Source organism: Catharus ustulatus, chromosome 16 (assembly GCF_009819885.2).
Source record: "Catharus ustulatus isolate bCatUst1 chromosome 16, bCatUst1.pri.v2, whole genome shotgun sequence".
In the NCBI taxonomy this organism is placed as follows: Eukaryota; Metazoa; Chordata; class Aves; order Passeriformes; family Turdidae; genus Catharus; species Catharus ustulatus.
Window position 1 is genome coordinate 8,470,057 of NC_046236.1, and position 26,585 is coordinate 8,496,641.

General features: G+C 36.9%; 1 protein-coding gene across 1 annotated transcript in view; it reads right to left on the bottom strand.

Annotated features, from left to right (window-relative positions):
• The window catches only part of SMG1 (SMG1 nonsense mediated mRNA decay associated PI3K related kinase), a 56,879-nt gene that overhangs the window by 19,073 nt on the left and 11,221 nt on the right, over positions 1-26,585 (bottom strand). The window contains exons 3-37 of the mRNA XM_033073749.1: positions 26,236-26,391; positions 23,516-23,652; positions 21,210-21,268; positions 20,339-20,552; positions 19,446-19,571; positions 19,279-19,351; positions 18,514-18,611; positions 16,880-17,053; positions 15,691-15,915; positions 15,478-15,579; positions 14,799-15,068; positions 14,117-14,247; positions 13,258-13,419; positions 12,678-12,796; positions 12,161-12,248; positions 11,977-12,078; positions 11,310-11,450; positions 10,853-11,052; positions 10,414-10,610; positions 9,598-9,765; positions 8,671-8,825; positions 8,060-8,205; positions 7,206-7,407; positions 6,169-6,278; positions 5,648-5,795; positions 5,120-5,279; positions 4,370-4,490; positions 3,481-3,729; positions 2,922-3,206; positions 2,443-2,587; positions 2,033-2,171; positions 1,524-1,754; positions 1,248-1,425; positions 505-666; positions 19-236 (exon numbers count right to left, since the gene is read on the bottom strand). Of these exons, the coding sequence (XP_032929640.1) occupies positions 19-236; positions 505-666; positions 1,248-1,425; positions 1,524-1,754; positions 2,033-2,171; positions 2,443-2,587; positions 2,922-3,206; positions 3,481-3,729; positions 4,370-4,490; positions 5,120-5,279; positions 5,648-5,795; positions 6,169-6,278; positions 7,206-7,407; positions 8,060-8,205; positions 8,671-8,825; positions 9,598-9,765; positions 10,414-10,610; positions 10,853-11,052; positions 11,310-11,450; positions 11,977-12,078; positions 12,161-12,248; positions 12,678-12,796; positions 13,258-13,419; positions 14,117-14,247; positions 14,799-15,068; positions 15,478-15,579; positions 15,691-15,915; positions 16,880-17,053; positions 18,514-18,611; positions 19,279-19,351; positions 19,446-19,571; positions 20,339-20,552; positions 21,210-21,268; positions 23,516-23,652; positions 26,236-26,391 (5,591 nt within the window). The remainder of the gene's footprint in view (positions 1-18; positions 237-504; positions 667-1,247; positions 1,426-1,523; positions 1,755-2,032; positions 2,172-2,442; positions 2,588-2,921; positions 3,207-3,480; positions 3,730-4,369; positions 4,491-5,119; positions 5,280-5,647; positions 5,796-6,168; positions 6,279-7,205; positions 7,408-8,059; positions 8,206-8,670; positions 8,826-9,597; positions 9,766-10,413; positions 10,611-10,852; positions 11,053-11,309; positions 11,451-11,976; positions 12,079-12,160; positions 12,249-12,677; positions 12,797-13,257; positions 13,420-14,116; positions 14,248-14,798; positions 15,069-15,477; positions 15,580-15,690; positions 15,916-16,879; positions 17,054-18,513; positions 18,612-19,278; positions 19,352-19,445; positions 19,572-20,338; positions 20,553-21,209; positions 21,269-23,515; positions 23,653-26,235; positions 26,392-26,585) is intronic.

Sequence of the window (26,585 nt, forward strand, 5' to 3'; positions counted from 1 at the left end):
TACATTTGGATTATTTACCTGCAGTACCATTGTTGGATTTGCAGCAGAGAGTTTCTCCACAATTTTGCTGTAGCAATCTTGCATCATTGCTTGATCTTCATTTAATCCAGCTTTTGTATCATCTTTACTACTTTCTTGGGAAGCTGGAGTGCTCCCTCCATCACATTCACCACCCAACAGTTCTTCTCCCTGAATATTACCTAGCAAAGTAGGGATGGCAGAAGGCAGCTTGTTTCCTAAATTAAAAACAAATGATAAAATATTAGCTACAGTAAAATATATCACTCCACAGTTTACTTAGCATCACGTCTCTATTAAGTACTGGTGAAGTATAAGAAAAATATGGAAACTCTGGTAAATCAGATTAAGAGTATCAGTGAGATCCCATAAGAAAAATATTCTTAACATCAAAACTGAAAAAAAACCTACCTCAGTATCATCCTATCCAGTATTCAAAATATAGTATCTTAAGTTCATTTGAACACTTTTTCCTTTTCTCCATACCTGAAGTCTGGGATTCACTGCTAAGTGAAATGGTTCCCACTATTGCAGGATAGAGGATGAGATGAGGAGAATCCTGAGCAACTCGACAGAGTAAGCTGCAAATGCTCTGACGAACGTACACTTCTGGGTGATTGAGGCGGGAGAAAAGCTGGGGAATAATACCTGCAGAAAGAGGAAATGTGCTGATTCACTTCATTCCTCTTCAAATGAGACAATTATAGAATTTTATTTTTAAAAACACGTCTGTTTTGCATAGGGAGAACACAAAGAAGTGCCAATTTACTAATTTACAAAATAGTCCAAAAGAAAGTGCCATTTTACAATAGGTGTTTGCCTCCCACACTAAATCCATAAATTCTGAGGGAAAGCTGAACAAGAGAACCCACAGTGTAGTGACAAACAACTACTTCTGAAATGTGTGACTTTCACCACACATCTTTCTCAACTATAGCTAGAAAAAATCCACCTCATTTGTTTTTTTAGAGTAGTCATATGATGCAATACTTCACAAAGCACATCTCCTTTCCCCTGTGTCTTCAAGTGGGGGAAGGAGGGAATCAAAATCTGTGCTACTTATCAGTGTACGGTAGACTTCAAAATCTTCAATGATATCATTTAGTAAAAGACAGAGTCTCTATTCCTTACACTTAAATAAAAATTTTATCAAAGTGCAATGGACAGCTTTCTGCATTTAGAGAAAATGCCTCAAAATCAATATTAGCAGCCAGATAACAGATACTTACCCCTCCAGGGAGCAGTAGGTGTAGTTTCTAGCCCATGCTCTAGATACTGTCGAAGTTCTCCAGCATGTTTCACAAGCAACCGTAAGAGTCTCAGGGTTGCCATCACAATTACATCATCAGTGCTTTGCTCAGAGGTGTTTCTTAAGTGCAGTCTGGGATCTTCTTCATCAAGTGGAATCTTGAAACAAAGAAATACTCCTCTAAGTTAAGCATATAGTTCATATCATCGTTTAGAAAAGTTTGGAACTTGGTTTCCATGTCAACATGAACACTAACCTGACCAGCATTGAGTTTGAGAAAAGTAAAGTATGCACTGCAGGACAGTTTATAAAGACTGAAGATTCTGTCTACAACTTTCCTCCAGACTTTAATTAATCCTTCTGTGGCATTTTCATCAAGATCTGAAAGCCAGGGACAACTTGTTAATAACTGTCGCCATATTACATCCACCATATCATCTTCTTCATTGTCCTCATTTTCAGTAATCTGTAGAGTCATATCTTCATCCTAAATGCAAATAAAGGGAAAGCAGATTTGATTAAGTCCTCCAACAATTTCTACAATCAATCTTAGTTCCTAAGTCAGTTTTTGTCTAGCAACTCATGCAACTGCATTACTTGATCCCATTACCATAGTCCATCCAACAGGTGTGTGACCACTTAGCTAACAGATGTTTCTTGCACTGTCTGAATTTTAACTTTAAGACACTTAGAAGAGTTAACATGAACAAGAAAATAAAGTTCATGCTGAAGGTGAACATTTTAAGCAAATAAATCTACACTTACTTGAATCCCAGCTGGCCGACACACTGCCTGCCCCAGAATGCCATAGATTTTCTCTTTATCCTCCTCTGCAATGTTGTCTGGAAGCAAGTTCTGAACCTCAGATTTCTCCCGGGGGAGCAGCCGAACACCTTCTCCCTGACTGTAACATTTAATGAATTATTGATCCCCATTACATGAGTATTTGTAGAGCTACTGCAAGTCTATATATAAAACTTTTTGAAGGAACAAATCATTTTTATCTCAGAATTAAGTTAGCTTTGTTTTACAGAGGGCAAGTAACCAAGAGAATATTCATTTCTCTGCTTGTGAAACTTCAGACCACATAAAACAGTAACCATAAATACACAGATAAGGTTTATCTTAAGAAAACCAATTGTGCTGTAAAACTTCAAGCATTAGGCTGTATTTACCTGGCATTATCAACTACTTTGCGGCCCCATCTATAAGCCCAGCTGGCCAGGGCTGCCCAAGACTTGGCTACTTCAGGTGCCTGTACTGAAGACAAATGATACAGCTGGCCCAAGATGAAGTCTGGTTCTCCAACTCCAATGTTTACTGTGATGGGAGAAATAGAGTCATGTGTTACCGTGTAAAACCTACTTCTGCCTTCCTTAGCACAGAAAAATACAAAACAATAATGGGTATACAGTATATTTTAAGAAAAACTAGTACCCAACAGCGTAAAATTTTCCAAAATGCAATTATTTTTCAGTTTTGACACTGCTTCAAAATAAAGCCTAGTTTCCATTTGCCAACAACCACTGGTGATACCCTACAATTCCTTCCTCTTTCACAGAGAGGTGGAAGTGAGGCAATGAACTCATGACTGGTGTTATCCCTCAGTAATTATCAGTAAATTTAAAAAAGAACAATGAGAACACAAATGTACCTGTAGATTCACTTTCAATCCTAGGATATTCATCTTCTAGTGTATTAACAGCTGGCAGATCAATCAAGTTATAGATGTTTTTAGACAGGGTAGACAGGCCAGTGTGATTCTGCTGCTGTCGAGCTCTATATACTTGTTTCAACTGTCCTGAGATCTCTTTCCATTCTGCTTGAATCCATTTAGCCAGAGTGAGAATAGATTTAGCAACTGCATATTCAGCTTTGGCAGATTTGCAGAAAGATATGGCACAAGAACTCAGCATTTCCATGGCATGTGTTGACTGACCTGCATATCATGAAAAGTAGAACTTCAGTATGCTGGTATTATTTAAAACAATTCTGAAATCCAGCACACTATATATTTTTACACAGAAAAACTATTTTGAAGAATGGCAAGTATGAAAAAAAACTTGTGAAAACACTTTCAGACAGACCACAGCTAATGGGATGTAATCAGTTCCTAATAATACTGCCCTGCTTGACAACTTCAAGGTGAGGGGAATTAGCCTGGTTATAAGGAGAAAAAAAAAAAGCTCAAGTCACTACAACATAACACTCACCTGCTGTGTATAACAACTTTGTTTTCTCAATATCAAGTTCAGGACCCCATTTCTCATCTATCTGACCTGGTGCAGACAATTTTTTAAAGTGCTGGACTAAGTCCTGTGCAGTGGTGGTTTTCCCCAGCTGAACCTCGCTGCACTGGGCGAGCAGTCGCGTAGCCAGGGCGATGTTTCCTCGCTTCCGTGCAAATTTTGCTGCTGTTAAGCCCAGTTCCATTAGATGGCTTTTAATTGAGACTGTTGGTTCTAAAGATGGGAGCAAGACATTGTAAACAAAACTGTTAAACCACTGTCTGACACACAGAATTTCTGCCCAATGTATTGTGTACGCTGTCATCAGTAAAAATTGCTTCAGAAATTTATATGACTTTATTTCTGCCTAGAATATTTAGATACCTCATCTGAAATAAAAATTATATCCACAGATTATCTGCTGGGCAAAAGATTTTTTTTCCACTATAACCATTCTTCTTAGCCAATAAACCTACTTAGTCCCTGACAGAACCTTTTTCTCCCATTATTTCTTATCACACTGCCCATTTACATGGCTTCCATGACTGTCTGTGAAGACCCATTATTCATAATGTTAAAGTGTTCAAAAGTGAAAGCAGGTAAGGTATGAAGTGATGAGCAAGTAAGGGGTTATTAGGAGATGAATACACAACTATTAAATACTTTAGAGAGTTGTTTTTCTTTTTGACACTGTCTACATCACAGCACTAATCAAGACAATGAGTAGTAAAGCAAGACTCCTGAAGGAAAAAACTTGGCTTCTAAAAAGTACTCCATCTAAATAATAGAAAGACCCAGATGCTGCTTTCAATAGACAACTGAAGTTCAAATTCTGCATTTGCTTTTCATAACACCATAATGAGAGCTCACACACCTTTAAGCTTTTCCATCAGTTGATTCTGGTACACTGTGTACCTCAGGGCATGCATCCATGGCCTCACATCGTGCTGCTTGCATGACCTCAACGCTTCATTGAAGAGAGGTATAAGGCAGTCCTACAAGAGGCACAGAAGTTGCACAGTTGTCATGAGAGACAACTTTACTACATTATCATTAATTAAAACCAAAGATCATTTTTAGAGTAAACATTCTCATCTATATTAGTAGCCACACTATCATTAATTAAGAGAAGTATGTTTTATATTCAATTTTGAGAGGACAACAGTAAGAACTGCTCAAAATCAAGCAGAATTGCCTTCTGAACAATGAACAATGATTAGAAATTACATCTGGAACATTCATAGTGGTTGAAGTCTGACACTCAGTTCTTAATTGCTAAAGTGATTTTTATTAGAATATTTTAAGTTGCTTTGGAAGTAAATTTAGTGCATGTTACAATGCATTCAGAGAAAAAATACCAACACTCTAAAAGGCAACTATTGATAACACTTCAAAAATACTGAAAGTCTAACTGAAAGAGGTATATTTATAACTACAGAGAGAAGTCCAGTTGGGATGTAAACTTATAAAAACTTGGGTCAAGGCACATCAGAAAATTAAATTAGGTCCTTTTATAGTATGATTAACAGTCGAAACAATTAATGCACATTTTATACTCAATACTCCACAACATGACTTGGCAAAAGACATTATCCCAATTTAGATTTTAAACACACAGAATTACCTCTGATGTCAGCCTGTTGCATACAGTGCTTTCCAAAGCAGAAGAGCAGTACAACTGAAGAGTGCTCAGCACTGGTAAAGACTGAGACACAGTGAGCGTGGAAAGTCTCAAAGGCCCAATAGCAATGCGGGATGTTTGCTTTAAGTACTTAATAAGATTTCTGAAATTAAAGGATCAGCACAGTCATTTTTCTTAGCTAGACTTTCAGAGTAAATAGTGATATCAAAATTACTGAAGAAAAAACAAAGTCAGTATCTTTACAAGGATGATGAGACTGTGTTGCAATGTCATACAAGTTATGTTACAATACTTTATTATTAAGCTGACAAACAGAAGTACTTTACCAGCTCAAGTACTTGATAAACTATGTGAACACCAAGTTAAACATCATCTTATTTTTCCTCTGTAAGTTTCTAACTCCAACAGCTAGAACTGCCATGGATGCTGAAGCTTTACACAGTTATGTTTAACAAACTAGAACAGGTTTCCACAGTGTATTACATTAATTCACAGCACGTTTCAACTTACTCAGATATTGACTGCCACTTTTGCTCCTGTTCTATGTGGTTTACAGCTGTTGCCAGACATACTGAACTTCTCAAAAGCTGTACTTCAACTGCTTTTTGAAGTTCTCTTGGATCAGGACTTAGCATATTAGGAAGGAGCTTCTTCATGTCTACACAGAGATTAAACAATTGAAACCAACTGGAACTGCCAAATTTTATCATGTTTCACCATCTGATAATGCATTTTTGACAGTAAGGAAGTTAGGGGAAAAATCTCTTAAAAATACATTTTGTATGTGTATGTATTCATAACAAATTCATCACAGATTACTAATGAATAACCACATTAACTCCAGAAAACACATTTGCATCAACATTTAGGATGATCACTGCAATAATTTTGAAGCTTGATTCATAAAGGTTATGGTCAGTCCACTGAACACAGCAAACTGCATTCAGAAGTTTCAGTCTGTCATTTATAGACTGATACACAAAAATATTTACTTATGCATTTGAATTAAATGTTAATTGCTGCATTTATACCTATTTTTTCTTTGGATCCCCCTGCAAGCAGGTTGATATTTTCTCCTGGTAATAATTCTAGTTGTTCAGTGCATTCAGCAAGTTGTCCAGACTCAAAGCTGCTCAAAGACCTGCAATTCAACAGTTATAGTTTTATTTTCATATTTCTTAATTTACTCCAGTTGCTTAGTATCTTACACAGCAAAAAGACTCAAGACTAACTCCAAATCCTAGAGAGCACTTATCATTAATTCTAAGCAAAAAAATCTCAATTATCACATACATCAATAAAAGGCACTAGTTCTGCACCAAATAAATGAAATCAGTACCAAAGGAAGAGCCCCTTTCTCTGACAGAAACAGTCACTTGTTCAGACCTGCAAGATTATTTCACTGCTTCCTTCTGTGCTTTTATTTTCAAGTCAAGAAATTTCAGTCAAAAGGATTGTACTATGTTTACCACAACCATGCAGGAATGGAAAGTAATCAAGTTGTCAAATAAGAAGAAACTATCCTTAAACTCTGGAGGTCTATTTAATGTCACAAGCATTTTTTTTAATGAACCAGAAAAATATCAAAGGTCAGGAAATAAATGCACAAGCTACAATTCAAATTTCATTTAAAGAAACAAAACTAAGAAATTCAGCAGCTAAGGCCACTTCTTTCCTATACTTTTTCCATTAAATTAGTAAATTAAGATATTTTCAAGAACTACTGAAATACATTTTATTTAAGTTGTGCAAAATAATTCATTTTCTGCTGAGTAAAGCAGAATAAATTCGGCATCTTTTCTTTTCAATGAAAGATTTTTTTTTTCTTGAATACTAAGGAGCCTCAGCAGCCAGAAAGCTACAGAAGGTATTTAGAATGATGTTACCTTTTCACTAATCTGTAAATACCATGGTCAAGTTTTCACCTGCCCAAGAACACACCTTTCTTCTTTGCATGCCTCTACTTAGAAACTGAGATCCAATTTTTAAAATCCATTAAAACTTTAATATTTCAGCTGTACAATAATGAACTCTAAGGTACTGTTGAATAAGTTAATTATACCCTTACTTTATGTAGTTAAAATCTGCTTTCAGGTTGATTGAGGTATTACTATTGCTTTTCTTCAGCTCATGGACCATGTTCTGCCACTCCTGAACAGCAGACCAGTCGGCAATGGAAATGTAACATTCACATGCCTTGTTACCCAGGTAGTTTATCACTTCAGGTGAAGAGTCACTTGGCTTAGTCAGAACAGTTTTTCTAGTTTCTCCTGTGAAATGCAAAGATTTTATATAAAACACACACATATTTTCAAACAGCAGTTCTATTATTACTCCAACATTATTTGTCTTTTGCCAAGAAAAACTCTTAATTGAAAAAAAAATCAAATAGTTACACAGCTTTTTACAGTATTTTTCCACTGACACCTTTTCAAAGGAAAAAAAGAACCTTTCCAAAGGAGGTTTTGAAAAAATTCAGTTTCTATCTGTTAAGGAACATCAAAATAGGAAAACAGAACAACTAAATTAGGAACAAAGGAGGCTCATTTTCAAAGATGAAACAGAATACTGCAACCAAGTCTTAGTAGTCAAAAACCTCTGAGTAACTAATGCACTTATAATAGTCATAAACAGTAATGTTTAAGTTATGATTATCTAAAATAAACTAGATTTAAATTAGTAGTTACAAAATATTTTACTTACTACCTTTAGTTTCATTCAGCTAGACCTCAGTACTGCAAACCCTCTTATCTGTACATAATACTGGTTTCAAGGGCATTAAGTGGTTCAGTTTAACTGCAGACAAACTGGTTTTCAGATTTCAGAGTCAGACATGACCATGACTGTACCACTGAATGTTCTCATTTTATGCACACACATTTACACAGTTGTATTTCTCTTAAAAAGAAAGCAAACACTGACCATTCAAGGAATGCTTTGGGCTGGCATTATTCACACTGTTTGAATTGGCTAACTTCAGAACAGTCTTGTCAAAGCCTGTTATACAGCAATCCACTCCAGTCATGGAGCACAGGTGCTCCTGGTACTCCGCAGTTGCTTTTTCAAACCTAAAACAGTTGAATGTTTCAGTCAGCATCTTAAAGAACCAGGTTGGGGTGTTTTTTGCAAATAAAAAAGATTTTGAGCATTGTTTTACCCCAATACTCAAAAAGCTCATCTCACCTTCAGCAGAAGAAAGAGATTAAGATAGGACACAAGTTTACTGGCTGAATTTCCAGGTTATAGCATTTGATAAAAGCCTGTCCATGAAAGTTTTAATGTCAACTTTAAATCAAGTAGAGATAGAAAGAAATAAATGAGTTTTATATTTGACTGTCACAATTTTAATCTGAATGAGTAGAGCTGAATACTGATTAAATACACATCTCTGAAAAGATTCATTGACTATAATTGACAGGGAAATTCATCAGCATCCTTGACTAGTGCTGCAGTTTAAAAACTGAGCAGCAGAACTTTCCACAGAAATAAAAAATGTCCAAGTTTGTAGCATCCAATTATTAGTGAAAACTTACCGCCCTTCTGCTTGCTGAGCTACAGAATTGATCCAGGAGAGACTCTTCCCAACTACAGCAGAAGACCAGACAGCAATACCCTGAATAGCTTCAGGACAGTGAAGCTCACACAATGCTTCTACCAGCATCATAATTGTCACTTCCAATTCATTTCCCTAAATCCAGACCAAAAGCATTATTTCACAAAACTCATCTAATGCAAGAGCCTGTGGTAAATACTCAGAAATGGTAAAGCAGTATTTCATTATACACTTCTACGAGTGCTCCTCATATCATCCACTGCACTGCTTTCAGAAAAGCAGGGGAGCCAAAGGAAGAGTTTGTGCTGTGAATCCACAGCCTGAACATCCAGTGGTTAGCAATCACTGTGTGGTGATTTTGAGAATTCATACGGGAGCACAAAGTAAATCTATCAAACCACCTTTGCTAAAATGTTTAAGCAAATCAAGTCATGTACTGAAGAAACTATTCAACCTTTTGAAGAAGGCTTTAACTACTTTATCTACTCATCCCACTCCTGCACTTAGCTGCTGGTGAGAGGAAGGAAATGCCCATGATACAGTCCTACTTCTCCTCATACCCACAGGTAAGCAGAGATCACACTGTCACAAGTTTGGGATGGCCTCACACCAATCCAGCATCAGTTTCACAAGGTTTTCACTAAATTAGAAATTGCTTCATTGAAGCTGTGAATTAACTATAGCATTCATTCCTGTGTAGTATTTGATCACATATCTCCACAACATCCTAACCTCCAATCCACAATATCACAACCACAATAAAAACATACAAATTAAAAACGTGGTTTTAAATAACTCATTATTTCACATACAACTTGGTTTATTAATACTGATTGCCTTAGCTTAGTTATTTTAGAATACTATGGGGAATATTTCTGCAATAGTCAAAAGAGTTTGAAAACAGTACCTGAGAGATACTATTATTAGTTTTCATTTCTGTGAGTAAATCAAATCCATGCCTGACTGTCACAGCAGGCTGGCCAGCCAGCAATCCAACTCTCATGATGGAAAGTCTAATCCGTGTCAGCCAATCCTGGCATGTCTGCCGATTGGTATAAAAGAACGTCCTGATAACCTTCAGAGACAGGAAAGAAGTTTCACAACACTGTTCTGCACAAACCAAAACAGTTAAGTACTTCAGATAGATATCAAAACCAGGAAGATTTCTTTTCTCTGGTTTTCAATTAATCCTTAACTTCATTAATGTAAATGATCTGAAATCACATGTAGCACGCAACTGGCCAGGCACACTGGCAAGCCAGAAGTCTTAATATGAGCTGACTATAAATTATGTATTACTGTCACATCAAAGTCTGGTAATTAAACAGCTTATTTCAACAGTGAAGAATGTTTTGCACTTAGAACTACACAACAGGGTACATTGCTTATAAATAATTACTACATTATCCAAAAAGCAATTAAAGCTTTAAATAACTCTGTTACTCCATAACAGGACTGCTGACAAGCCACAAATAAATGACTGCTATAAATCAGAGGTACTACAGGCTCGCTGGATTTGTACCACTATGCAAGCTGGTACCAGAAGAAGTCTGGTTTAACATGCTCTGTAGGAACACACCAAAGTCAAAGTCAGAGTTTTTTAAGAGTCTCAAACTTTGTTTGAGAAGTTTTTCTGAAATTCCATGGCTGAGAACTGAACAATTCTGGAAATACTATTCATTCAACAGACTGTTCCAGGCAACATCAGCCCTGCCAGACAAACCTTGGGTGGAGAGGTGAGGGCATTGGCACAGCCTTCATATGCATTGTACATCAGTTTTTCCAAGTTCTCCAAATACTGCAGAAGGAGAACAAGCCTGAGCTGGTTGCTACTGTGTCCTTCATCATTGTCTGCAGTGGTCCACTGGCTGACATCTTGATCAGGGTTTAATGTGTGGGCTGCAAGGCTCCTAATAATACCTACACATTTTACCAAAACATGGGGAAAAAAGTTACCAGATGGTATTGTATCTAAATGTACAAAGGGATAGCAATATTATCTCTCAAAATCTTTTACAAGTTAGCAGCAATTATGCAGCATCTTTAAAATGTATAAGCACTGAAAATTAAGGCCATTGTGCCTCTTGCCTTAGGCATTAACACCTTGGCTTCACAACCTTACCAAAAAATCTCATTAAAATAAAGTGTATTTTTTACTTTACCTTCAATTGTTTGAAACGTATCTTGGGCTCTCCCCAGAGGAGTTCGCAGCTTTGAAAGAACAGTGAACTGAGCTGCTTCCCACACAGCCCACTGCCACAGCACAGCATCAGTCTTCAGCAGGTTCCGAGGGATGGCTGGCTGATCTCTCTTATCTAGTCTTTGACAGCTATAGAATAACCTTTCTAACCAATTATCCTTCCTGAAAGAAAACATCAGTGCTTTAACAAGTTCACCTGGTAACAAGTTTATACTGTACTTCATCTCTTATTGCTCACAAACAAATCTGTCACAAAATTAACTTCCAAGCAGCAATGTAGATAGGAAACTACGCCAAAAGGTTTATAAATACTGAAAGGTGTTTGTAATGATAATTACAAATTTTTAACTAAATATAACTTGGACTTGTTTACTATAAATACAACATTCATAGACTTCAGTTCTACAAGGAGTTCTTACCCAGTTCGGTGGAGGTTCCCATACAAAATAAAACTAATGACATCAGAGAAATCCTGTGGGTGGAATGTGTTACTTGGAGCTTTGCTCATGTGACTTCTTATAGCCAAAGAAATTTCCTGTATTTCAGTGTGGGTACGGTTACTGCAGGAAGAGAGGGAAAACAAACCACTCTATATATGTACTTGAATAAATAAAAAAAAGTTGTGTAAGAGTTACACACACATAAAATATACATATATACATAATGACTAGAACTAATTATACACTTTGGTATTAATGCCAAGTGCTTCCAGAGTTCAGGTCTTCAAGACAAGTTATAGGACATAATATTGCTGAAGCTCTGGATAACATGGACCTTAGAGCTGTTCAGTGTTTGCTTCAGGAAGTGATGCACAGCTTATCAGATTTATTAATTACTTTGTGTACTACATACTTAGACCTGTAAAAGTGTAGGAGAGAAAGCAAGACACTCAGAATCACAGAGGGCTGGATGAGATCTTTAAGACCATCAAGCCCAACCATCAACCCAGTACCACCACTGTAAGCTCATGCTTTTTGATTCTGAACTAAGACAGTATGATAACAGTCCACTGACGTTATTTCTCAGGTTAAGTGTTTTTGAAGAAACTAAACCATTATTTACACTGAAGTTGTCTGAGTAACTCACCTCAACACAACATCTAAAGGAATTGACTTCAGAAGTTTTCCAAAAGCTTGTCTCACACGAGCACCACTATGGACTAGTTGAACACGACACACATCAACACACCTGCAAAACCAAAAAGGAAAGAAGTGTTAACACCACCATTATCAGCAAAATTCCAATCACATACAAAACTCTGTGCAAATACCTCTGTAAAAGATCATCTGGAAGGGAGGAAGACAGGGCATGGAGGCTACTACATGCTTGAAGACAAATGTTCACATCTTCCAGAAGTGCTGAATTGAGGAGTTGAAAGGAGAAAAAAAAAGTTATTCTTGCTGGAATTAGGTAACTTCTGCACTACTCTGCATTTGTTCCCATATTATTTACAGATTCTAGGATTGAATACATCACAGGACTGTTCCAGTGCTTTTGATAAATAATGACTTGTGATTGGAAAATTGGTCTACCAGAAATGTCAGTGATGTGTCAAGTCTCTTAAGACTGCAATTTATGTTAAGAAAATTAATTACTTAAGTAAAAGACAGAGATTCACTTTTTAAAAAGAACTATAAAAACAGTGTTAGTTATTGCACAATACAACCTTGAAGCATCCTTAAGGTAAATGAAACAAGTACAGTTACTACTACCAGTGGGACATGGCTATTTATGTAATTAATTTTGAAATGTAAAAGACAGTTAAGTAAAAATAAGCAATATCTTACTGTTTGCTAAAAGTCCTTTGCAAAACTTATGAAAAGATGGGAGAGAAAATAACGGTGTGTATGTTTCTGATTTCTTCATCAGAAGAGCCACTTCCAAAGCCCATGTTGTAAGTAGTTTCCTTCAAAAACCAAGAGTTTAGTCACTACACCATTACAGAAAGCTACTTTCTGACACAAACTACTTCATGTTGCATATCAGTATCACACCATAGCTCACACTTTTTAAACAAGCTATTTCCTAACTTTGCAGATGTCCCCAGCTTTCACAGCATTTTGGTAATACAGGATGGCAACTATTGCCAAAGGGTACTTTCAGTGAGCAAACTCTTGCAGTAAAGTTTGATAGCTCTGCTTCTACTGGATAGATCTTAGAATGGTTTAAACTTTTCTAGATTTCATGTGTGAAAACAAGTAGCTACTATTTTCCACCATTTCACCAATAATGTTTTAAAACCCCCAAATATTTGACTGGTTAAATCTACCCCAAATTTTACAAATTCAAATTACCCTGTTTTCTGAATTAATGTATTCTACTGGACAAAAAAAACCCCCTCCCAATTTCTAAGAAAATTTTCCTTACCTGGTGTCTTGAGTAAGATTATCCTTCTTAAGCAGTAGCCCCAAAAGGTTCAGTATGATTGAGAAATGTTTTTTTGTTGCTGTAGTTACAGTACTTATAACTGCTCCATCAAACAGAGAGGGAGAGGAAGAACTGAGGCTACTGGATATGAAATGGTCATGTCTGAAAAGGCAAGGAAAAACAAACTGTAAAACTACCCCAAGATTAGAGATACTTACCTAAAGTTTACAGGAGGAGAGAAAACATCAACAATCAGCAACAGAAGCTAAATGATCACATACACACACAAACCACACTATGTCAAAATCCAAATATTTTGATCCCTAGCCTAAAAGAACAAAGCTACAACTTGCCATCAGTCCATGCAGGCCAGTAACTGTCCTTAACTGTGCCTGGCATCCAATGCTTAATGAAAAATCACCACAGCTAAGAATCTAAAGAGTAACAGCTAAACTGGTATATCCCCTTACTTCAACAACAGTTTGTATTAGTAAGGTCTAAAATATATTTACATCTGTTGTTTGCATCTCATTACCTCTCCTAGACCTCTCAGTAAGCAAAACAGTAAATAATCTTTACTCATTTACTTTCAGTAGAGTTCTCCCTTAGTTATCTCTACTCAAACACAAGATTTCTAATCTGCCTTTGAATAAAAGGCCAACTTTAAGCCAGGATATGCTTTCCTGGCTGAGATACAGTTTCCCTCCAATTAATGAAAGCAAAATACTAATTAAGGAAGTTTGGGCAAAAGCCTCATTGTAACAGCCTATTTAATTTCATCTCTCCAACTGTATATTGTATTCTATTCAGATCAGTCCATCCTAGAGCTCTTGAAATACTGAATTATGAACCCTCTTACCTGGAGCAGTGTGAGTACAATGTATAGAGCACTGCATACTGCACAGCAGGGAAGTGAACTGCTATGTCACCATGAACAATCATCAGGTTTTTACTCAGCAGTGCAAACACAGTTGGAGAAAGGGCCCACATCTATAAAACAATTGGAACACAAGCACAGAAACATAAAAAGTAGAATCAACTTTTAATTGTAATTTTCATACCATTAATTAATGTCTTTTCCTTTTTCCCCACAGGAAATAATTTAAATATATTATTTTCTGACTGTAATTATTTTCTTTCCCATTTTTTAGAAGTCTGTTAAAAGTAGTTCATGTCTTTATATGGAAAAATATGGGAAGTGTTTTCATATGGCTGATATACTACCAAAGGACTGCAGCTGTTTTTATCAGTCTTAAGTTTCAAAAGCAATTACTACAATGATCTTAGCATTAAACCCTTAATAACCCTGATAAGACTCTCTTCCCTAGAAACAGCTTTTCATCATGCACCAACTAGAGATACAACCCACTTGCTGTTTCCCCTAAGTTTTAATACTGGAAGTTCTTCTAAAACTTAGGAAGTTCAGAGATAAATATGATAAATTTAGTTATACATAGGTGCCCTACTGGAGTAATAACATTAATTTTAAGTCATCAACTTTTTTACACTTATTGCATGAACTGTGTTGAGTTTTTACTCACCCCAATTAATGAGTTTTTAGCATTTCCAATAGTACTTAGAGCACTGAGGTCAAATATAACAACAAACTTGGCATTATCAACATTGGATATAAGCTTCTTGAAAGAGTCATGCTGGATTTCGGAGCAGGCCTCAGGAAGATGTAAACTATGGAGAAGACTATTTAAAGCACAGGTCATTTCTCCTAGAATCAACCTGTAAGCAGTCTCCAGAACAGGAATGTTCTTCAGGCTCAATACAGCTTGGTATACAGCAAGGGCTGCTGCAACAACCTTGAGAAAATAATTACAGCAATAACTGATTAGAACAAATCAAAATATATAAATCAGCAACAAAGAATTTAAAATCACTCTTTATCTATGAATAGCTTAGTCTGATGCACATTCCATCTTCAGTTTTCTGTACCTCTTAAAAAATCTGCTAATTATTGTCTTGATCATCCATCTAACATGCTGAGTATGAAAGTCAGACGAACTAAGGACTTGTCTACCTGGAATGTTGGCCAACTTACAATTTCTTATCAAATCTAAATGCTAAAACCAAGAAGTAGCTATATCTGCCTTTTCAGAAGTTTAAGATATTCAGTTAAGACTAAAAAACGTATTTGAGATTACAACTTAATATATTCTAGGAAGTGCATGCAGTCTGTTGCAATACATCTGTAGAGTTACTTATTCTTACCTCTTTCTCCTTATGATAACGAAGAACAAGTAGTTTAGACTCTGGTATAAATAATTTCTCTACAAATGATGATGGTAGTTTTGTATTTATTTGTTCAACAATCTGGGGATAAAAACCAAAATAAGTAACTTAACCTGAAATTTCACTAATTATTAAAGATTAATCAAAATTCTGTTTTTCTAGTCCCCCAAAGCAATAAAAACAAGTACAAACCAGTGTCAACAGATTCAGGACCGAAATGACATAGTCAGTGCCACAAGTCTGACAATTTTCCATTTGATCTAATCCATAGGTGATGACCATGTCACAGTGTATGGTCATACTGGGATCCAGGCTGCCAAGTAAAACCCCAACACACTCATTGGCAGCTGTAAGCACAGCTTCAGAAAAGAACACTTGGTTTGCTGCAGTCACACATCTCATTACTCTGTACAGAACCTGAAAATTAAAAATACAACTGAGTTAAAAACTCCATTAAAAAGAGATACTATTTAATTGTATTCACACCCATTTGATAACCCGTCCCATCACCTACTCTGCAGCTTGGTCAACTCTATTCTGAATAATGACATCTTGGCATTACAGTTCAGAAGTGTAAGAAAAAACCTTTTGAACTGCTTGGTTTCCAATTCAGTTAGAGACTTACAAAATCTAAGTTGATTGTTCACAGTTCTGTTCAGTTCCAACAAACATCAACAGAACTCCCCTTGCAAAAGACAGACAAGTTTTCTTGAGTTTTTGTCACAAAAATCCTCTGCAGATTAAGACAGAGGTTACATAACTGTCTTGTCTTCAACTGCGAAATCTGTACACTTATTTACCCAAAAAACCGTGTCCCAAAAAAATTCTGCAAGGGCATAAATTCCAGCTCCAGGTTATCCAGCAACCACAAGACTTTGACTGCAGGTATTTTTATCTTATCTACTCACCCATTACAGAACTATAGCAGCTATTTAGCATATTACATAACATTTATTTTGAGTTTACACCATCCTGTACTACAGAGAAGTTTGCTATCAGATTTAATAGATACAATTTCAACAAGAATAAAAATCATCACATTTTATAAAATCAAACTCCTAACTAGAACTCAAGTTTCTATAGTGGCATAGTTATCTGCATAAACAGTAACATGGCTGTGAAGATAACAAGCAAACTCAGCTACATGAAGTTAAAATGCCTAGAACAGTTGCAGATACGATTCCCATGTGCCACAATCACCATCTATACTTTAATAAAGTTATTGCAGCACATTTCTTGGAAAAAACAGATTTACTCAAAACTGAGCATATACGTATTCATGTAACATTCATAAAACCTAAATAAACTCAGTCAATGGCATTGCTATATGGTGACAAAACAAGTGACCAATGAAGAAAACCAAAGCCAATAGAGTTCTTACATCAGTTACATAAGCTTCTGTGATTGGTGGTCCTCTGATGGGGCTGAAGCGCTCCCCAATGCTCCTCACCACAGTGCTGAACACGCGCAGCAGCGCAGCCAGTTTGGGCAGTGACACCGAGGGAGGAGGAATGTCCTCATCTACCGACTCCCCAGAAGCCACGTGGCTGAGGTCCTGCAGCACACAAGGTTTACACAGCACACATCAACTTACACATGGGTAAAGCAGCAAAACGTGAGATTGAAAATACTTCATCCCTTTTTCCAGACATTAAACTGTACAATCCAGTAACAGATGTATTTATCCAATATCTCTTCACTACACACACATACGAAGGTGGGATGTAGGCACACAAAGACAATGAGATATCAGAGAGTAGCAATGAGTTTAGCCACTGAAACAAAGTACTCAGACTACATAGTATAAATTAAACCTGAGGCATATGAAGTTCCTGGTCTCTGGAACATGACCATCTGTATTGCTGCATTGCTACAACAGCTGTCTGCACACTTTTACCTCTCTTCCAAAGAATTCCCATGCCCAAACTGGAGTTGAGCTATTTCACTGGCCATTCCCATCACACATGCAGACTATGTTGATCTGGAGACCAAGAGTTCACTAACAGCCTGCTCCATGCCAGCTGGCACCAGTGCCTGGGAACATTCCCAGAAGTGCTGATCTCATTAGCAGAGCTGTAGCCTTGGTCTGCCCCACTGTGAGATAAACACACTGGCTGGAAGCACCTCCTCCATGTTAGCACACGTTATCTTAAAACTCTTCTGTGACTAAGAATACACACATTGACCAGAGCAGCAGCCAGCTTGATAAGCAGTGATTTACTGCTCTGGCCTGTGAATCCTGAAGTTGCCCCAGCAAAGGCCCTGGTGTACAGAGAAAGGCACTGACTAAATTATTGATTCTGCTTTGAGTGAAACAAATTATGCTCCAAGTACAAGTTTACCCATAGGACCTGCATAATCTGCCTGTAAGTATTCATATGAGCACATACACCTTAGAACACAGCACTCCCCCCCAGCCCCAAAGCTCCTCCTTTAAATATAGCATCAGATAAACTCTAGGCCCTATGAACTAAGCAAAGGTTAAAAAGTTAAAATTAAATACATTAAATGAATATAATCTGGTTTTCCATCAGTTCCTGCTGCATTATTTCCTGCACAATGTAATCTGCTGCTTTATTTTAAAAAGACAGATTTATCATTAGTCTTTTGAAGTATTAAGACTTCCTCTCTCCCCCCAACAGTTACTAGTTCTGAAGCACTCTGAGGTTGGAGAATTAAAGAAAACACCAAAGACCATGAATTATACTCACATCAGCTCTTTAAAAATAAAGGCATTCCTGTGTGGTCAATTGTTTATAGCTTTATTACAACACATTCTCAATCAACAATGGCTAAAGGCCTGGTTGCGACACTAATTAAATAGTTCATGAGTATTTGTGCAGTTGATCATTATATATGACTAAAGTATACTCCATAATTTGGTCCTCTTTTCCCCAGGAAAGCCATGTAATTTTACTTTCTACAAAAGTAATAAAGTCATAAAAATCACAGCTGAGGATTTATTAAGAAAACATTAACAGTTAACTCTGGTATATACCACAATGTCTTGTTTACCTCAGCATAAGCTTCCATATCTTCCAAAAACTGACCCAAGAGTGTGGTAGAAAAAGTTAGATCAGCCACCCAAAAGGGTTCCAAGCTCTGCAGCCATCCTGTAAAAAAATACCAAGCCAATTAATACAATCATTAAAATTTAGTTGCACATTGCTGAGAGAAAAGTTGCAGAACTAAGGTCAGCAGAGGTCATCTACATGAAAATACTAACACTAGATGTTTCTAAAATAAATATAAATTGTATCTCCCTCCTCTGTCCTTTTGCAAAAATCATTAAGGTTCAGCTCTGCCCCACAGCTGTTAAACATCAAGGATACAATCTACCACTATGACACAAGAAACATAATAAACTTGCTGTGAATACTCCCAAGAAAACTGATAAAGCTATTGGAAAAACTTTCCCCATTTTTTAAATGCCAATACAGTATCTTTACCACAAAGATATTCTAAAAGTACTTAGGAAAAAATATATCCCTTCACAGAGGATATACTAAGACCTATCAATTTATTGAAGATTATAAAATTGTACAAAGCAATTGGTGTTTTAATGTACCCTGAATAAAGCATCTCATTTTTCCAGAACTAGCATAAAATGGCAAATGCAAATTTACTAAAAAGTTAGGAACAAAGTATCTTGCTATGCAGCCAGAAACTCAATTTCATTCTCTGCCAACTTCCATGCCAGCAGAACCAAACTCGTGTAAGTAACACCCAACATCAGAGCAGGCTCTGAGACTCTCCATGAGCTCCTCTGGCCAAACTTACCAGAGACCTGTTGTGTCAAAGAAGGTTTCTGAGTGTGATCTATGTGCCACCCAACCAATATGTCTACTGTGTCCTGGAAAGCAATTGTGAAAACAGAGCCATTACACTATTTGCTGCAGCAACATTTCTGTTGTAGAAAGAAAATACAAAGCACAAAGAAAACCTACCCTAAAGTTGGTGCTGAAAATGTGTGGGTAGCATCTAGACACCAAAAGGATGCACTTGACACACTTGCACAGTAACTCTGGTGTATCAACATTTTCTAGGATGGACTGCAGGCTGGTCATTACAAGCTGAAAAGTAAAGCAAAGCCACCAGAGATTTCACTTAATTAAAACATGAGAGAGAACACGTTGGCGTGGATGATACAATTCCTCCAAAGCCAGCTTACACATTGCAACAAATTACTTTGATTCAATCAACAAAACTCCACTACTCCTACAGGAACAAAATGTAAAAAGCATCACATACACTGCATGAAAACCACTTCAAGGGGGCATTTGCTTGATATATGGCAGAATCAGGGAACTTTTCTTTAGTTCTTTAACCACAGAACAACTGTGAGTTGTTTTAAGTTCTATTTCTCCTGTCAAAGCTTTTTTGCTCTAATAAATTGAAGCACAGACCTGGCCATAGCTAAACCCAAAATAAGAAACCCTAAAACTTGAACCAGGGGACCTCATCTTGTCTCCACACATCCTACTCCTTCTCAGATCTATCCACAATTCCAGTTAGAAATTGTAAACAGGAGGTAAGCACAAAACAATCAAAAGGTTGGATTTTGTGTACCATTCTACTAAAGTTCTCTTTTTGGTCTCAACAAGATTCTTCTTGGAGCTACCATAAATACCAGAAAGTTGCATCAAAATATATATCATCCTACAAAATTTGTCATTCTTTTCTAATGTAACCAGAATCAAAGAATCCCAAAGTTCCCTCCCAATTGTAATATTTCTTATGTCAATATAGCATTACTTACTGTTCATTCCAGTTTAAAAAGTTCATTCAAGCATTGCACTGAGAAAACCATTAATAATCATGTTTTAACTTGTAGTCTTACCTGCATTAAAGATGAAAATGCTTTCTTTTCTCCTACAGTCTCTAGTGCTTTGTAGGTTGCACACAAATAAAGAAGTTTAACTTCATCTTTTGTGGATGAACTGAATTTGCTAAAAATCCATTTAAAGATCTTCTCAGCCTCATAGCTCAGAGAAGCACAAAGAAGGCCAAGACAGCAAGCTCCTTCCTGTCTCAATTCCTGAAGCAATTTGCTACTGTATTTTTGGAGAAGAAAAAAAAGAAACTTGAGATCTCCAGTCATGACAGCAGAACAGAAGCATGAACAAAGTAAAGAATTTTCTAAAGCAAAAGAAAATATACACAGAAATGAAGCTGCTTCTCTCCAGCTTAATGACAGCAGTGGTAAAGCTAAAATAAAATTTTAAGGAATATTATTTCTATGGAATAAGTCAACTTGAATAAAAGTATACAAACATGCTGTTCTACTTGTAACACACTATCCAATAGAAATAGTATGCAGCTGACTTTGGGAAATGACACTGACCTAAGCCCACACAAACCTCAGCATCCTCTACATACACTCTTCATTGGATGTAAATGAGTCAGCTTGTAAAAAAACTTATTTCATTTTGGAAGCTACACCACCACAGAAGTGCACAGCTCCACCAGCTGACTGAGCACAACAGAGGAACTCCACACTGCCTACAGCATCAAAGTCACACTTGTGCCTTCACATTCTCTGCAAGGGAGGAGTGCTCTAGACAGCCCAATATGACTAAGTTTTTTACTCTCTGCTAATTTGGGGACACCCATACAAAACTAGCAAATAAATTTCTTTCAACCTTTCCCCTCTCCATTTCAAACCTAATGCTGTCATTATTTTTCCCCTTTAGAGCATTTTTCCAGCTTACCTTTCATTGAGCACATCATGAATGGCAGTCAGGATATTATCCAGTTGTTTCACAAGTACCTGTAATATAAGACACATAAAAGGCATAAAGTACAATAATTGCCCAATACTGCCTCCACAATAGGTCCTGTTTACACCCACATTAAAAACAACACTGCCAGTTCTCCTCGCCAAGAAAATGCCATTATGCTTTCCATGGCCACTGCAGACTAACATGAACTATATTAAACAACACTGCAATATTATCCTAGATGTTATATTTGATATTTATTTACAGTAGCCATGAAAATACTGGCAGCCTGCTATCAAGGTCTGTTCCAAGTTTAGTTCTTGTTGATAATATTACATCACCGTGGAAGACTAATCACACTCAGTTCATGAGTAACATCTACTAAAGACCAAATCTATAATGTAATAAATCAATTGTATCACTGGAAAATTTAATGGAACACCATCTGAAGTATTCAAGTTTCTACTAAGACAACCCTGCATTTCAGTGAAATGGAATACAATTTTGGGAATGAAGAATTATTGATGAACCAGTGCTTCTCAGTAAACATAACCAGAAAGACTTGTTTTCCTAACACACACTAAATCCCTGCCACATTAGTGATCTGACTGAAAAATCACACATAACTCGTAACATATTAACAGGAAGTGTTCTTGACAAGTTAATAAAAAGGCAAATTCTCATTTCTTCAGAAAGACATTAATCTTTATCAGCAGAGGGTACCCAGTTTTTCTCCTAAGTTTTGAACAACATCATGCTTTTGAAGGTGGAGGGACAGAGACACATATGCTTGACCCCTCAGAACTCATAAGTGCATTTTGAAAATATATCTGGTACCTGCAAGAGAGGTTAAAAAGGAAAAGGCATCTATATAATTTAGAAGCTAAAGCAGGACTGCATTAGATGACAAGTATCTACTGACTTCTAATACTTTACTTTGAACTTGTATTTCAACCCTGAAGATGTAAAGAACTCAGTTAAACTACACAAAGTAGTGCCATGACCTGCAGAAACTATCGCTAGGTTCAACACTGTCCATTAGGAAGTTTTGGCCTTGATATCACTTGACATCTGATCTTATTCTCATTAGTGAGCTCAGAGAAACTTAATCAAAAGTTTCTTGGTGACAGACTTTTAATATTCTGACCACTAACAAAGTTTGTCATCACTGAGTTAGACATGAAAATCATAGTTTCAGTATGTTCTGAGATCTCAAATAAATCTAAATAAATAAAACACAGTTACAAAATAGAATTTAAAAATGGGGAAAACACCATGGAGAATAATGGAAGCAACAAAAAAAATAAACCACAGAATAGCTGTGGAAAGCATTTACTTCCCAAACCCTTGCAGTAACAAGAGGAAAGCTGAAGTGTTAACTAGGCTTGCAGAGGGGCTGCTCACACCTAGATGCACAGACTGGAATTCTCCCCATATTCAAGTCTCATGTCCTTTGCAAAAGAGTACAATTATCACTGGTTAATTAACCTACAATGAGAAAATGAACCAATTTCTTATAAATAAGGATAGACACAGATCCCACAGCTAAAGTAGCAGAGAACTGCTTGGAAATGAGTGTCCAGATATTAAACCATCACTTCCTGCTTTTTCAGTACTTGGAGAACTCTGAAGCTTTCCAAAACAGTGGGGGAGATGTATCAGACAATATGCTCTCTAATATTTGATTTCAAAACATGAAATATTAAATTACGTAACTTATACCCACAGTGGGACACTTCCCTTCCCATGCCCATATCCTTAAAAAACACTTGAAGACATTAGAGACTTCAGCAAACCACCAAAAATCCTAAAGATGTAATGAAAATAAAGATTTACTTAGTTGTCTTCCCATGGAAGGCAATCCACATACAGAGATATTTAGTTGGAAAGCTGAGTAGCTCTAAGATGAGCTGTTCACAAGACTAAACACCTGTGCATTTTTAATTTACAAAAAGAAAGAATTCTTGAACAAGACAGCACCACTTTACTTCCCCTTCCCTCTGCCTCCTTTCTGAGGAATCCAGAGGCTGCTCCTAAAAGCAAAGAAAGCCACACACATGCCACGTTAATTCCTACAGTTCAGGCATTCAGCAGTTTGGTTTAAGGCAATAAATCCCAATAAAACATTTCCTAAATTATAGAAACAAGACAGACAATCCAGGAATACACTTCCTTGTGGAATGAAATTCTTTGTATACAAAATAATCCTTGCAGACATATCCAATACTCAGATTTGAAAAAGACAGTTTTACAAAACAAGAACTACCCAATGCTATGGAAAAGAAAGAATTACTGACCAGTTTGTTTTCTGGTTGCTGAATGAATTCTTTCAGTTGCTTTACAGTAGCCAGTCTTCGGTCTCTGTCGTCTTCCCGAGTAATCCTCCGAAGAAGATTTGACAGTCGAGACTCGTCAGAATAAGACAACGGTCGCTCTGAAAAATGCAATTATTTCTTTTATCCTACAGCATTTATCAACAGTACCTGTTGATGTGTACCTGTCCAATATGTGTATGTGTGAAATCAGTAAGTCATAACAGTAATTTGAGAAAGCAAAAAGAAATCCCGAGTGTTTAAAACTTTCATAAAAATTAAATTTTCATAAAAATTAAATGTAAAATCTAATTCAGCTACCAAAATCTTTCATTTCTTCATGTGGACAGCCCAGTACTTGTTTTGAACTCATTCAGAACTAAGCAGAACTGTCTCACTTCTACACAAAAACCTGGATTTAGTTCCCTTCTACATAAATGGAACTAAAAAAAAATGGTGTGGGGTAAGATTAACTCAGACTTCTGATTGAATAAATAAAAATAATTCAACAAATCATATTTCGAGAAAACCCTGTGGAAAAAATAAGTTGCTTGCTGAAGCAAAGAACCAGATTTAAGTTCAAGCAACTACAAAGAAACAGTATTTTCTCTGATATGTAGCAGGGTTCTGCATCAAAAAGGAAAACAGATCTGCTCTTCCTTTACTGAGGAACAAAATCCCCCAGTGTGAGGAGGGACATGGCTGTTCACTTCAGCAGGTCCTAACAGGGGAGAATGAACACCTCCCTAAGAAAGCACTTCATTAAAGGAGGCCAATAGCACAGGACACCAGAGAAGGGTCACAACACAGTTTACCCCTTCAGGGACAAATCACCTATGAATTTATACAAATAATTAATTTCCCTCATTTGCAAAAAGGAAACAAGTTTTTTCAATAAATTTAACATTAAATGTTTCATGGTGGTGGTTTCAAATCAGAGGATTCATAGAACATGACGAGGTTTTTCTTAGTCAACATGACTTTAATGAGAAAATCCAAGACAGCTACAGACAGTTTTTTGCTCTTCTCTGCTAGACATCAGTCATCTGATGTGACTAAAGCAGCTTTGTCTTTATTCACTTAATAGCTAATCTACGTTGGCATTACTCCCCAAGAGTGTCAGCTAATTGTCAAGTCATAATCACAACTTTCAGAAAAAAGAACAGAACCAAAAAGCACTCACCAAGAACACGACTGAAGCTACACTAATCAAAGCATAAGTTAACAAATACCTGTGACATCCACTTTGTGAAAATTCAGCAAGGTCTCAGCCACATGCTAACCCACAGAAGACTATTTTTAAAATTGTTTAATGAATATACAACCAAGAAAACATCAAAGAACTTAAAACCCCAAATCTTGTTGCAACATAACCCTATTATATTTTAAAGAAGACACGAAAAACCAAAATGGTTTCCTGAAATCTACAATAATCAAAGACAGCCAAGTTCAAAAAGAGAAACTCTTAATCTGACATCTCAAGGAGAGAAAATATACAAAGTCATAGGCAGCAACTATCATCCAAAATTATATATCCTAACCTTTTAAGGATTAAAGAGATGCTCACATACCCAAGAGAACAGTCTACTATTTAGAACTTTATTCAGTCTATTATTTAGAACTATTATTTAGTACTGGTAGAAGGTTTTTTTATTTGAAGAGTTTTATTTTTCCTCTGCATAGACATAAAAATGGGATTATAAAGTCTGTGTTTAACCTATTCCTAAATTCACACTTTTGAAACAGTCATGTCACCACTTACACCTCAGTTCTTCCACCTGCAAAGCACACTGAACATTCTTTTTTCTCCTCTGAACTACTGAGCCTTGAGAAGAAACAGTCTGTCCTCATGTTTATAACGTGCCTGGCATAAAGTGTGCAGTTTTCACCGGTGGCTCAACTACTACTTATACTAAGTGATGCAATAAGTGACAGTGCTTAGTCATAAAGTTTCTATTTTCATTCAAAAATGCCTGGAATAACTTCTTTTTGCTTTTTTTTTTAAACTATGACTCAAACCTCAAATAGTAGGAAGAGTGAAGCCTCCTTCCTCAAAAACACAAGCCCAGCATTCCCGCACCCTCTTGACACTCCAAATTTGTTCTTGCTGCATCTCCCAAGACCTTGCCCACATTCTTAGGATGCTTCCAGCTCCTCCCTGGCCTCTATTCCTCAGCTGAGCAAGAGGGAGCACGAGCTGTGGCAGGCTCAGGAGGACACACACAGTGACTGAAGAGGCAGGACATGATCACTGCTCGTCCTGCAGCCCAGGGAGAACAGGGAATGGCTGAGCTGCTCCCAACCATTGCTGCTCTTCCCACACTAGGGCTCATTCATTACCAACTTTTTACTCAGGCATCAATTTGCAACAAATCCAAAGCAAGTTCTCCTTCTTAGAGATGTGTTTGCCAAATCTGGCTAATCTAAGTAAGGGTTCAAAAGCCTTATAAAAGAAATTGAAAGACTGACAGCCTAAGCCAGGTAGTTGACAGATCTGCCAAACCAACAGAGGAAGCCTGAGCACAAGGAACAGTAAAACAAGATAACAAAACAAGCAAAACAAGTCTACATCAACACCATTTAATCACATCATAAAAAATGAAACCCATACAGGCTGCCCCACCACAGTGAACTTTCCACATTCTGAACACAAGAAACATTACCAAAAGATATACCCTCTTCCTCAAAATCAGTGATGTCCTTACCCTGTGATTTCCTCATGTCTTTTGTGGCTAAAGCACGATTCCCATGCGGAACACTGGTAAAATCAGGATTGGTCACATTGTTAACTCTCAGCTCTTGCCCCAACGACTTCCGACCATAAGTATTTTCCCCAGATCCTCCATTGACACTGTAGCCACCTGTGGACGAACCAATGTGACATTAAAACAGGTTCCCAGACCACGTATTTCGCAGGGTGGTGAGTTGTGAGTTATTCTATTCATATGCAAATTAGCAGCTCTATGTTCTACCACCTTCTTCAGCTTCCCTTTTCACTTCCACATGCATGAATGTTTTGTTATATCCTCTAAGTTTCCAGGTCACAGATTTAGAA